Source organism: Anticarsia gemmatalis, chromosome 15 (assembly GCF_050436995.1).
Source record: "Anticarsia gemmatalis isolate Benzon Research Colony breed Stoneville strain chromosome 15, ilAntGemm2 primary, whole genome shotgun sequence".
NCBI classification, from domain to species: domain Eukaryota; kingdom Metazoa; phylum Arthropoda; class Insecta; order Lepidoptera; family Erebidae; genus Anticarsia; species Anticarsia gemmatalis.
Genome location: NC_134759.1, coordinates 3,731,474 through 3,744,929, shown reverse-complemented (window position 1 = coordinate 3,744,929; position 13,456 = coordinate 3,731,474). Strand labels below are relative to the sequence as shown.

The following is a 13,456-nucleotide window of genomic DNA, read 5'->3' as shown; positions in this document are numbered from 1 at the left end:
TCAGATATGCACCGCATTACACCAGAATTACTGGCCGTATGCGTGCCGCACATATGCAAGCGCACACATCACCTAACGAATACGATAATGCACTAGATAGCACTTAGATAATTATTAATGTTTTATTGAAAAAGTAATTTTTAGAACTAAATGTTTTGGGACAACCCTCGTTTATATTTTTAAATAAGTGAGTTCTGACACCGCTCTCGACTCCCCCCGCTTTGTGTGATCCTTTTTGACTTTACGTTGTTTGTGTTTTTGCTCAAGTACCAATACTGCTTTGCTTTTTAGTTCTAGCAGGACAACATCAGGACATTTGTGCCATCATTTAACTCACAAATGTCTGCACTAACTAGATAAACACACACCTGTGGACGAAAGTCCATTAACATTAGAGTACGAGTCTCGGAAGAGCTCGGCAAACACTTCGGTAGTATGGTTTCATTTCTTGAGTACTTTCCACTTTATATCTAATCGAGTCGTTCGTTGTTGCTAGAAGCCTTCTGGCAACTGAATGTTCGACAAACCGATGTCAATTGAGTAACATTGTAATTCCTGTGCACTCCACACCCGTGCGTAGTTTTCACACGTCGGTGTAGTCAACAGTGACACTAACACAAAGCATAAGCCACGCGTAAAGTACATATATGTAGCACTGCACGTTCGCGAAGCAAGTCGAGAGCGGTGCCCGGCTCGGTAGAGTAGTGTGTGTTGTGTGTGTGTGCGTGTGGGCGTGTACTAACGCTCGGCCGGCGGTAGGTGGCGCGCAAGCTCGTCTTGATGGAGCAGGACCTCGAGCGGGCCGAGGAGCGCGCCGAGCAGAGCGACTGGTGAGTACTGCTTGATACTCAGCACACGACCTACTTCCGCTACAGCCGCTGAGTCTCCCGAGTCTGCGAGCGAAAGTGACCGTGTTTGAGCTAAAATCGCGCCTTGAACTAGACAACTCTTTCTACATTTTACTCTGAATGGTATTAACGATGCAACAGTTCATCAACGAGTTGTCTAGCCTTCAGGCGGTGCGATATCGCGAGCTGCTCGATGTCAATGGTTAGACACCACACACGATATCTTAGAATACATCAATGAATTTGACCAATGCGCTGCACGAGATCATGCCATTGCAGTATGTGTCAGTGAAAACAAGAAAGTAGTAGCTTAAAGTCATTAAATTGCAAATGAATTTGTTATCTGTATGCGTTTGAGTTATTTTCACTGATTCGTGCTGATTAATGGATATCGTAAGTTGCTAAGGCGATGATAACACCAGAAAACTGCACCTACGATTTTGAATTCCAGTGGAAATAGAAAAATTATCGTCTTTGCAATGTTGCATGTTTCATTGAATAATTGCTTGATTATCTCGATAAATTACCATAGAACTATGAAGAGTCTGAAGCATTTATTCAAATAACCGATCATCATATTAATACATATAACACGCACGCTTAACATTTTACTATTCATGAAATAGTTAATGTAAGAGGACACGTTTAAATTGACAACATGTCGGTCACTGAACAAGTGGTCGACCGTTAATTGATATTGATTAAAAGCTGTTAAAATTTCCCGTTTAATAGAACAAATAGTTGAACATAATGACTGTAGTTAACATGTTGAAATATTAATCGATGTTGTAAAAAACAAACTGTTCTCTTGAACAGTCCTCTAGTTCAAAGTGATTAAGAAACTGTTTTATAAAGTACAAGCATCAATCTCCCTAAGCGATTCTATAATTACAGTAGAAGTTGATTGTCTGTCATTCTTTTCCTCAGCAAAATCGTCGAGCTTGAGGAGGAACTCCGTGTCGTTGGTAACAACCTGAAGTCCCTGGAAGTCTCCGAGGAGAAGGTATTTATTCACTTTGATTCTATAATCTTAAGTATATTTAGGCTAGGAACAAAGCTAGGGAATTCAGATCAAGGGTTATAATTACCCTTCGAATAAATATAACTTTGATGATTAATTTTCAAACGAATAAGTTCGAATGATGCACCAACCTTTGTTATCCTTTGGAGGAATAGAGCTGCAAGTTCCCTACATTGTGTCGTCAAGTAATGAGTAAGGCTAGGACGAAACAGTCGGACTTCATGTAAATGCTAATCGTATGTATGTATGAGTCAGATGAACGAGTATGTGTGAATTACTAAAGTATCCGCATTTGATGTAAGTGATGAGTAACCAAAAACGTTCCTCACAGGCCAACCAACGCGAAGAGGAGTACAAAAACCAAATCAAAACCCTCACCACCCGCCTAAAGGAGGTGTGAATGCGAACGAGATCGGTTCATTACGCGAGTGTTTATGTTAGCTTGCCTAACTGCATTCTGCCGCACACACCCTCTAGTGTAGCCTCTCTGTCTGATTCACCATACAGCTGCAATATTTCCACTACGCTGATGGTGAATGGGACTCGAGAGTAGTGCGTCTGTAACTCCGCCGTGTTCAGTTTTATTCATATTGATAATTTTCTCCTTTTTTTGCTGTTGTGTATGTTTTCTTTCTTAACAGTTATGTCGTTGTATAATAGTTTTAGTGTAATTTATACCCGTTTAATACTCTAGTATCGCGCAGTGTTGTCTGGACATCGTCAGCAACACTGTGCGATGCCGCATGTATTCAGTTTTCGCTGTTTTGTGTTTTTCGTTAACAAATAATAATCGCAGGCTACGCAGAGGGAAGAGACTTACGAAGGTCAAGTAAAACTCCTGGACGCTCAACTGAAAGAGGTAAAACGGTAGCCGGACCGGAAGAATACGTAGATAGAATTGGTTACGGTTTTAGTTTCGTTTCATGTTCATTGCCATTCAGTGTTTTGGGTTAGTACGTTGTGCCTTGGGATGTGAAAATGTCAACTTAAATGACCATAATCAGTTGTGATGTATATTATTTGTGGGTATTTTGATTTGACATTTTAGTACGTTTTGGGTGCAGCATCGTAAAGCTACGTTCGTTTGGTTTAGGCCCTAGTGTCGAGTGGCGGCGGTTGGTGCTTCATCTATATGTATCTATTTACGAGTACTATCTTCTATTTCTGTATCTAGCTGTATGTACTATACGTCTGTGTTGTGATTGTACGCTTTTTAAATTCAATAAGTATTTTTGTACGACCTTTACGGCTGACGTAATAGCTGTTCTTAATATTTCTTCATGTAGCTGTAAAATTGGTATCAATTTCATACGTGTTTACGTAACTGTTAATCCAATATACTTCGTAACTTGAATGTTATTGAACTTCTTAATGTCAATGTCAACCTACAAAGCACCTTGTTGCTAACTTGTTCCATTCTTTTTGTAAAAGTAATATTGTTCGTGTCTTTTGTGACATCTTTTCCATTATTCTTCTTCGTCCATTCCCCATCACCCATGCAAGTGTCCTTTGTGTTCGTATGGTGTATGTAAGTGGTACAGTCACAACGCAGGCGGCATGTCGGTGGCTTGCCATTAGTAATCCATCCTGTGTGGCTAGGCAATGGCGTCTCGCGAGCACGTCGAGGATAAGATCCACAGCCTCTCGCAGAAACTATCGCAAGTAAGTTTTGTGAACCACGGGTGCTCTGGTCGTCAACACATGAACAATAAAAATACTATTGAACGTTTATTGCAACATTTCCTTTAAATTATATTATTATTAAATGATTTATAATGTTTAATGCCCCATATAATACCTATGTTGGAATATAAATATCATAAATAATCTATTCATAACATAAGGATAATATTATCAATTCAAATTATAACTCATCGATCATCCATTGTGATCTTAAAAAAATATTGAATGGCGACCAGAGTATCCTGCGCATTGTCTATTAGTACATTATGTATATCCATATATTGGTAGTATATATCATACATGTATATATCGGGTAACGGGACTGGTATTTAGTGTTGTAGTGTCTCCACTCAGCACATAGCCGCTTTCGGTAAAGGTAAATGCATGGTGATTGTGGCTTTATTGTTTGTAACATAGTTTCTTTTCGTTTTACTACTAAATGTTGATATTTTCTTTTAAATTTAACACAAAAAAAGAATTGTTAATTAACTTTGAGAATAAATTCATTGCATGCCCAATTAAATAGTTTGGAAAACAGCCTATTTTCTATATACTGAGCAGTAGAGATCACGTTAAGAATAAAATTTTGTTTTTTTCTGTTAAGTACAATTTTTCACTTAAAAACACTTGATCACGAAGAATTAATAATTTTAATAAAAATAAAATACAGTAATCACATTAGTAAAAGCACAGAAAATAGGCTGTTCACTTGAAGTTCAAAAGTTAAAAGAAATCTTAAATAATTACAGGCTGAGGCGCGTGCCGAATTCGCTGAGCGCTCCGTGCAGAAACTCCAGAAGGAGGTCGACAGGCTTGAAGGTAATCTATCAATTTATACGAAAAAAAGACATATTCAAATATTATATTATTTAATTACAATACAGATATACAAAAGGATAAACAGTAGAAATGATTTTCATGACAAAATAATTCGTCCATTTTTACTGATGCTAGTTTTGCAAGTTTTCAAGGGTCTCCAGATATTATACAGAGCTATACTACGTACAGCAGTTGGTTAAGTGAAATATACAACTCTCTAAAGTCAAGTTGAAATAACACGTTTGATAATAACAAAGCTTTGGACATTACGCACTTATATGATACCATATCAGCCGCCATTAGATCTGGCTTATGATTTACAACGCTGTACATTGTACAATAGATTTGAAAGCTTTTTTCTGTCATTTCTGCTAAAATCTTAAGCTTATTTTTATCTTATTTTTTAGTAACAGTGTTAGAGTTTATTTTAATGACCACAGAATTGTTTTTGTTTACGCACCCATTTGCACCAAATTACAATGAATGATCATCTTTCTTACACACTATTTCATATTATTATAATTATCTAGGTGCTCGTGTTTCAAATTCAATTCTGTGCATTTTTTGTTAGCATGACTTTTTAAGTGTCTCCTACTAGAATGCTCGAATCTTAGATGTGATTTTATTTCTGTGATTTGGCATGGTTTTATATTGATGTTGTTTTTTGCCTGCGCTGGTCGGTTCAAACATTCTGTTGTAAAAACTATTGACGTTGTTAAATAAATGCGAACGTTTGGACCGAACGGTTGTTTGTTGTGTGTCCCACTGACCGTGGCCACGTCCAATCTTGCAGACGATCTGGTGGCCGAGCGCGAAAAGAGCAAACTCCTGCAGGAGGAGATGGAGGCCACGCTCCACGACATCCAGAACATGTGAACACCTCGCCCCTTCCCACGCTCGCGCGCTCCACTCACTCACTACGTTATAATATATATATATCGACTCGCCTCATCATTCGCTCAACCGTGCGCCATTTGCAATCGTCCAATGACAAAACTGCCATCTTTTAATTAACAATGGCGCAATAATTAATTAAAATGTCGCGAAGAGTCAACTAGAAAGTGCAAGAAGTTCTTATTTAATTGACATAATATATAATTTCAAACTTCTTGTTCATAATATACGCCAGTGAGCCGAGCGCGCGAATAGATGTTATTAGTTATAGAATAATTGCCAGCCGCTTTTTAATGTAACTTCAAAAAATCGAGTGTTCGCTACGATAGCACTGCCATGTGCAATTTTTTACTACATCCACAGATTACTAATATGTATGTCCGTATAGTTGAGACGTGTAATTTGTTATAGTCATTACTTTAGGAGCGTGCCTGTTATGTCAAATGATCGGTATTTATGACGTATGCAGTTAGCGCTTCTGTAGCACTCTAGTGTAAGATTTATAATGTTAATATCGACATTCCACAACGGGGTCCAAAATGTTACACATTTTACACTCAACTTAAAAGACATTTAGCATTATTTATAAAACGATGCACATAGTTTTTGTACAATATTAAATTTTCTATGTATTTGTAGAACAAATTAGTCGCTGTATTTTGTTTCGATATAATTTTTATATTTCACTCAACGGAATAAGTGCATACAACGCGTCGTATGCTAATATTTTCAAATGCACTGTTTGCAATTTATTATGAACTTAATTTACTTAATGTTAGTGAAGAGATTAGATATTTTTATTCAATGAGTGACGGTAATACAATAAAAAATGATATTTATAGGAATATTCTTGCTAAATTGGAAATATTTGATATTCTTATTATGTTTGAAGTATGATTTTCTCGTGTCATAATTTGAGTTTGTTGTTATTTATTTAAATTAATCGATGAATAAATGGCGACTATTCCAAGTTGTAAACAAGGTTAGCGAGTTGCCGCGTCGCGCATAGACAAGAGAGCAAGTGTAGGTGACAGCGGTGACAGCGGTGACGTCACACTGTCCAACAATCAGATACGTCTGTGAGAGCGAACGATACGTAGGGAGTCCGTCTTTTTTAATGTTATCGATTAATGAATTGATAGATAAGTTCGTGAAAAATAATTTAATGATTTTTAAGAGTATTCTAATAAAAGTGTTTATGAATATATATTATTATTTTTATACCGTTGTCTTTTTTACTAACAAGTGTGTTTTTTCCCTAACCGTCCCTGTCGATTAACACTACCTACCCCGTCGATTCTATCAGCTATAACGTCGATCATTATCATAATAATTTAAACATTTGTAACATAAAATCATTACCATCAATAAATTGGAATCTGTCAAGAAACTTCGGGATGTTCGGGGCGAACCAAAATTAATCGCAGAAAACTCGATTGAGTGCGGGATCAGGAAGCACTGTATATACCATCATCCGCGGCACGGGGCATGAGAAGAACCCGCACGACCCCTAGTGTAGCGCCCGGCACCCGGCCCCGCCCGGCCCCGAGACGTGCTAACGCATGCAGTCGCGTGCGCTCGCTCACCGTCGCCCACTGCTGCAGATGACCTCATCGGCGCTCAGGAGATGTTCAACGATATCAGCGACGACATCGACGACTCGCTCGTCGAGCTCATCCCCGGCGTCGACCCCACGCGCCGCCAGATCGACATAGCGCGGGAGGCGGCGCGCAAGGAGTACGAGCGCCTGCACCCCAAGCAGCCCACGCCGCCGCCCAAGGAGCCCACCCCGCCGCCACCCGCGCCCGAGCCCGTGCCCGAGGCCGCGCCCCCCGCAGAAGCCGCCCCCGCCCCCGACGCAGCGGCACCCCCTGTGGAGGGTGCAGCCCCACCCACCGACGGAGCTGCACCACCGGCTGAAGGAGCACCCGCGGCTCCTCCAGTCGAGGGTGCCGCTCCACCTGCGGAGGGAGCTGCTCCACCCGCAGAAGGAGCGCCAGCCCCGGCTGCCGCTCCTGCGGATGGTGCCGCTCCCGCTGCTCCACCGGCAGAAGGAGCCGCCCCTCCTGCGGACGGTGCCGCTCCCGCTGCTCCCCCAGCAGAAGGCGCTGCTCCTCCTCCTGCTGAGGGCGCGGCACCGGCTCCGGCCGCAGAGGGAGCGGCACCGGCGGTCGCTCCCCCTGCGGAGGGAGCTCCGGCTGCACCCGCTGCTGAGGGGGCTCCCGCGGCACCGGCCGCCGCTCCGCCAGCTGACGGTGCCGCCGCTCCCGCTGCTCCGGCTGAAGCCGCTCCCGCCGCAGCTCCGGCTCCGGCGGAAGCAGCTCCGGCAGCTCCTGCAGCACCGGCACCAGCGGCCGAGGCTGCACCCGCACCGGCCGCTCCCCCGGCGGAAGCGGCTCCGGCAGCGCCCCCCGCGGAAGCGCCTCCCGCCGAGGCCGCGCCCCCCTCGTAATTTCCAACGTCTACTCACTCGTTGCTCTCGAACTCTCGCTCGATGCCGCGCCGCCGACGGCGCTTCGTGTCCGTTTCGGTGAAAACTTAGTGCGACGTCCTACTGAAGAATATTTTTTATGTTGCAAATAAACGTCTGAAACTATAGCTGATGGAATTTCTGTTCCCCGTTCGCGTGGGGTCCCTGGCCTCGTCGGTCGGTCTGCATGCGTGTGAGTTTGGCGACCGGCGGCGACGAGCCGTGGCGAATGACCGCGCCGGTGTCCGCAGACGATCTGATCGCCAGCAAGGAGCTGTTCCACGAGATCGGCGGCGAGCTGGACTGTGCCTTCGACGACCTCGGGCTGCGCACGGCGCCGCCGCAGGGCCGCGTCTGCGACCGCTGCACGTGCTGCCACTGAGTCGCGCGCCGCGAGCCTTCGACACTCATTATGCATTTACGTTACCGGATACACGCGCTTTGATTCTCTTTTGACGACCATTAAACTATCACAATATTCAGAAACTTCGCTTTCTAACTGAGTTTGCATGTAAAACTAATTGGACGTTCTATCGAAACCTCATTATCTATGCAAAAATAAAAAAAGCTTCTAGTAACCCAGCGAGTCGACGCATGGCTTCAGAATAACAAGGATACGAACATGTAAGCATCTTTAATATATTTTACTTCTGCTGCTGATTTAGTGCGCTTACAGACGGTATGGATTGTGATGTGATGCTACTGTACGGAACGTACGGAATAAGATAATTTGCAAAAAAATCAAATAACGATGGATAACAAAGTCACATCACTAACGGACAGTCATCAGCATGCAAAGCTTCGAAAATGCGGCTGCAAACACATACACAGAGCGCACTCATGTCGCGACGCTAGGACATGTCGCACCGTCTGTAACCGTCATTACGCTGAAACTAATTATCCACGACTTGACTTGGGGAAGAGTTATGGAACTGCGACGCAAAAAGTGATCAATTTGTCTTTTTGTAATTTTTTAACCGATGAGCATATGATGTAATGGTTTGTCGAATGTGCAGACGAACTTGTCGCCGAGAAGGAGAAGTACAAGGACATCGGAGACGACCTCGACACCGCCTTCGTCGAGCTCATCCTCAAGGAATAAGCTGGCTCGCTTTATTTCGGACTTGGCTGGGGTGACTCCGCCACGCCGCGGCATCTACAACCGCCCGCGATTCAAACAATATCCGAATAGATGTATTTTTACTTTATATTTTATACTCCTGATTTAAAGTATTAAAATCCATAGCTTTATGGCGGTATTTATTTTCGAGTAATATAAATAAATTAATTTATTACTTATGACTTGTTTCATTTGACTCCCTTAATAAATACTATACCCATGCAATAAGAATGTTGAGGTTGTCCATCTAGAGCACCCGTTACTCACCCATATTTGACAGGTTCTGTTCGTGGACTAAGCTAGGTGCTATTCGGACGGGTGCTCTAGATGGACTACCTCAGAATGTTCAGTAACGAACTTCAAGTACAGATGTAAAGTATTATTTTTCTTCTTCGTTGTATTGGTTAAGCATGACTAAAGTAGCTTTGTATTTAGGTACACAATGATACCTACTTGTTGATATTTGTGTAAAAAAAAGATAATTAAGTAGTGGGTACAGAATTTATAATTATTTGCATGTTACTTACTTATTTTTAGTTCTTTACACTTGCAATGCAATACACATACCTATTGGAGAAAGGTAGAATTAGCTGTATGATAAGTTTGCGTAAGTATTTGTCAGTAGATAGAGCTTTGTAAGAACGCTTTGGTTTTGGTAAGTAAATTACATATTTGTTGCATTACCTTCGTCTTAGTTTTTCATTTTGCATGCACTGTTAGGAAACTACGAATAAATAAAATCAGTAATCTCTGTGAATCTGGGAGACATTTCTAGGCGACACGATATTGACATTGACCCGACCCTTTATCTAATTAATACTAATCTATAATGAAGTTATAAGTTCATTGAATTAGATAATGTAGATAGATGAAATTCTTCTGTTACTAATACACTAATATTACTAACAGACGAGGTGGTAGAAGAACGCAGTAAATACAAGGCCATTGCAGAGGAGGTGGACCAGACATTCGCAGATCTATCAGGATACTAGGCCACACCCGGCCATTTTAAGTGGTCGCCATCTTGTGGAGAAATGGCGGGAAATGTGTGCGGACTGTGCGGACGCACGCGGTGAATGTTGCTTCGAAAACTAGTCTATTATAAAACAGCAAAACACGAAGTTTTACGAATAAAAAGGTTCAGTATCTTGCTTTATTAGCCGACATTACTAACGTATTGGAAGGTAAAATTAAAATTTGCAGACGATATTGTACGGAAAGTAAGTATCTCGATTGTGAGCATGGAAATCACAACAATATTCTTTGCACAGAGCTCAAGTCAAAAATCGGACAGCTTTAGCATCCGAAATATTTCTTTGGATATTTTAGCGTTGCTGGATTAATTAAGTGCCTCTTCGAAAGATTTAAGGATTTGTAGGAAAATGAGTTTTATAAAAATATGGACACAGAAGTTTTGAAAAGATTGTGTCATGGAATCGGAATATACCAGTATGAATTTTGTTGCGAGATAAAGACGAAGCCTTCTAGACGCGAAGCATTATTTAAAATAAAGTCTTAAACGAAATAGCAGCTATCTAAATGCCTTAATCTCTTGAGCAATACTAATATACCTAGTCTATTCTAACTAGAGCTCGCTCGTAAAGCTAGACTACGTTTACATATTGTTGCAAAGGAATAAAACAATTGAGCGAAAATAAAAATTAGATGTCCAGAATATTATCATTGTTATCAAAATGTCTAGTTGTAAAAATATTTTTGAGACTTGTACATTGTCTAGTGTAGCATTTAAAATTCTAAATGTATCGAACATAAAGGCTATTCTTGTTGCACGAATAAAATCATTTATAATATTCTTAACCTACGTATAAGTTCTCTAGGTGTCTATCCAAATCAGTAAAATCCATTGATGAACCAATCATCCTCCCGTCAATTTTTGGACACCTCAAGAGGATCTATTTTAGCTTCATAATACTAAGCTCATTGCGAAATTCAAGCAACCATTACGTGGACTGACATTCTTTACGTAACACAATTGGAGAACACTAAACTCAAGAACAAATATATTCACATACATTGACGTTTGTGTACCTATAGGTACAACATTTTAAGACGGATTCTAAAATGTAGACCGAAACTATAAAGTCTCAAGAGACGAATTTGAAATTCCAATGGTGATACCTTACATAGTAACAGAGTATCAGCTTACATTCCAAGGAAATGAAAACTGAAACATCCGTACTTTTAGTCTACGAAACAAACCGTAGCAGTCGTAACCTGGATTTGTGCAAAGATATTAACTACATACAGCCAGTTTATTACTTCGAAGCTCATTTTATGTAGCATTGAACTCGCCTAACAAACACTGCCGATTGTGTACCCACGCTGCGAATGTTTTATGAAGATAATTTTTTTATGATGTGTAAAACATAATCTTATGAAAATGTGTAACGAGTTTTTTTGAGTTAAGGCACTATTTTTATTCTCAGTTACACTTTGAATAATGATCAAAGCTGTTTGCAAAATGTGCATCCGTTTATATGAAAGAAAGCTGTTTGGATAGGAAAATGTAATTACATTTGGAATATTTTTCGGAAGTCTGAAAGGAGAAAAGATTGTTTCTATTTTCGCACATCAGTTAAATATTGTCTAACTTCCCAAAATAAAGAAGTTATAAGTACGTAGAAATACAATATAAATCTTACATGATGCTGAACTTCAGTCTGCAGGAAGCCTATACCAGTGGCGAAGGCTCCATACAACTCGATTCCTACCGGCTTCCCTTTCTGGACAGACTTAATATTAGTGTTAAATTAATTGTTTACTTTTGCCTAATAATACACAATTAATTAATAATAAACAATATTTAAAGCGAAATCTTTAACTAGAATCAATAATCTAATCGAAACAGTACGAAAACGCCTACCCTTCAAAAATTACGCTCCGCTAAAAACGCAACGTGAAGTAATAATAATGAAATAAACCGTAGGCGCTGATCGGGAATCGCGTACAATAAAAACTATGGCGGCGATGTCGCTTACGACCTTTTGGATCGCGCTTTACACCGCGCTGCATAGTGGCGAGCAAGCCGGAGGAAGAGCGGGTTGCCTCGCGCTACAGCGCTCGCGCCGCGGCGGACACATGATCTTACGCATGTTTCTGTCGCGGCGCGAGCCGCGTGCAAGAGCGAGATGGCGAAATATAAGCTAAGCATCCTGCATAAGTATGAGTCGAACATTGTTCACCAGTTTGACATTAGGTTATGTTTGTTTACTGTTTTTTCGCGCGCTCTATAACAAATTAGAATATTTGTGTTTATTACAACATTATTCCTTATTAAATGTTTGTGCATAACTGTGAACGTATCAGTGTATTAAAGAGTAATTGTTTTGCATGTTTCTATTCGAGTAAATTTTCATTTTGTCAGATTTATAGGTTAAACTCATTTCTATTAAAGTGTTCTGCGTTTATCCATAATGTGTTTGATATTTTATTGTTGATGAATACATTCTAAATTGCTTGTATAATATGTTATTAAACAACCAGTGCGAGACAATCATCAATCGTTCGATATACCGTTATCTTAAATATGTGCTGTTGTGTTACCTACGTGTTACTACACTGAAGACAGAGTAACTTAATGCAAAACAAGCATGATTAGGTAGCATGGTAAGTAGGTACCTATGTATTATTAGACTGTAGAGAGAGAAATAAGAGACTGTAGTCGAATGTAGATAATACTCTCATATTGTTATTATGCAGAATTTTACGTCGATATTCTTACGATGTACATAATATGTAGGTATTATACCTAGATAATGACTAATAGCTCCGGCTTACCTTTTGTAAAAACTGACCCTTCGCCACTGGCCTATACATGTGTTATACACCTGTTATATTGTTCCAGTCGATGCCATTACAATCTGTATTGGCCTGCACATAAGGATGTTACTACGCCAACGCTTCTGTCGATAGTCCTGGCTATATTAGTGTGGTAACATCCTAATCGTTTTGCAAACAGCTTCGATTCTATCAGTCAATATGGCTGTTATACATTCCAATATACAACATTCCATCCGAAATCAAAGTGTGACTGAGAAATTCACTATACAATATTAATAGGTTTGAAAATTTTGTATTTTTACTTAGCTTAGATTTTGTACGACAATATGATTGTATCTTATTAGTACCTACTATGAATGCTTCGTACTTCCCAATACCCTTGAGGACTCAGGTTCGAGTCCGTTTCTAAGACTAGCTTGTGAGAGGTGTACCTATCAGCGCTTTAAACTGTTCACTCTTGTAAAATAAATTTATATTAAATACTATTTACTTGTTTTATTTAATTTCACCTTACGTAATAAACGCAATTGGCCAGCGTGGTGGACTAAAGGCCTAACCCCTCCCTCATTACGAGAGGAGACCCTTGCCCAGCAATGGAACATTAATGGGTTAAATTTAAATATTATATTTACAATAAATAAGTTTGTTATAACATAGAGTTGCGTCACTAAGGCATAGCAAAATAGGCCTTGACGTGGTCCGTTAGATCTATTTATTTACTTATTACTAATCTATGGTGGATTTGCCAGGAAGTAACTATGACGTGAATCAATAACAGTCTGAACCGAAATAACCCATCG

The 13,456-nt window shown here is 40.3% G+C and overlaps 1 protein-coding gene across 26 annotated transcripts in view; it reads left to right on the top strand.

Moving 5' to 3' along the window:
• Positions 1-9,034, top strand: part of LOC142978998 (tropomyosin-2) — a 29,580-nt gene extending 20,546 nt beyond the window's left edge. For 6 of the 26 annotated variants that reach the window (XM_076123706.1, XM_076123704.1, XM_076123692.1 and 3 more), the window contains 4 exons: positions 1,776-1,851; positions 2,201-2,263; positions 4,302-4,371; positions 8,752-9,034. In XM_076123706.1, the coding sequence (XP_075979821.1) occupies positions 1,776-1,851; positions 2,201-2,263; positions 4,302-4,371; positions 8,752-8,837 (295 nt within the window). In that variant the 3' untranslated portion in view covers positions 8,838-9,034. The other 20 variants (XM_076123708.1, XM_076123697.1, XM_076123716.1 and 17 more) reach the window with 12 other exon arrangements.
• Positions 9,035-13,456: the final 4,422 nt, after the last annotated feature.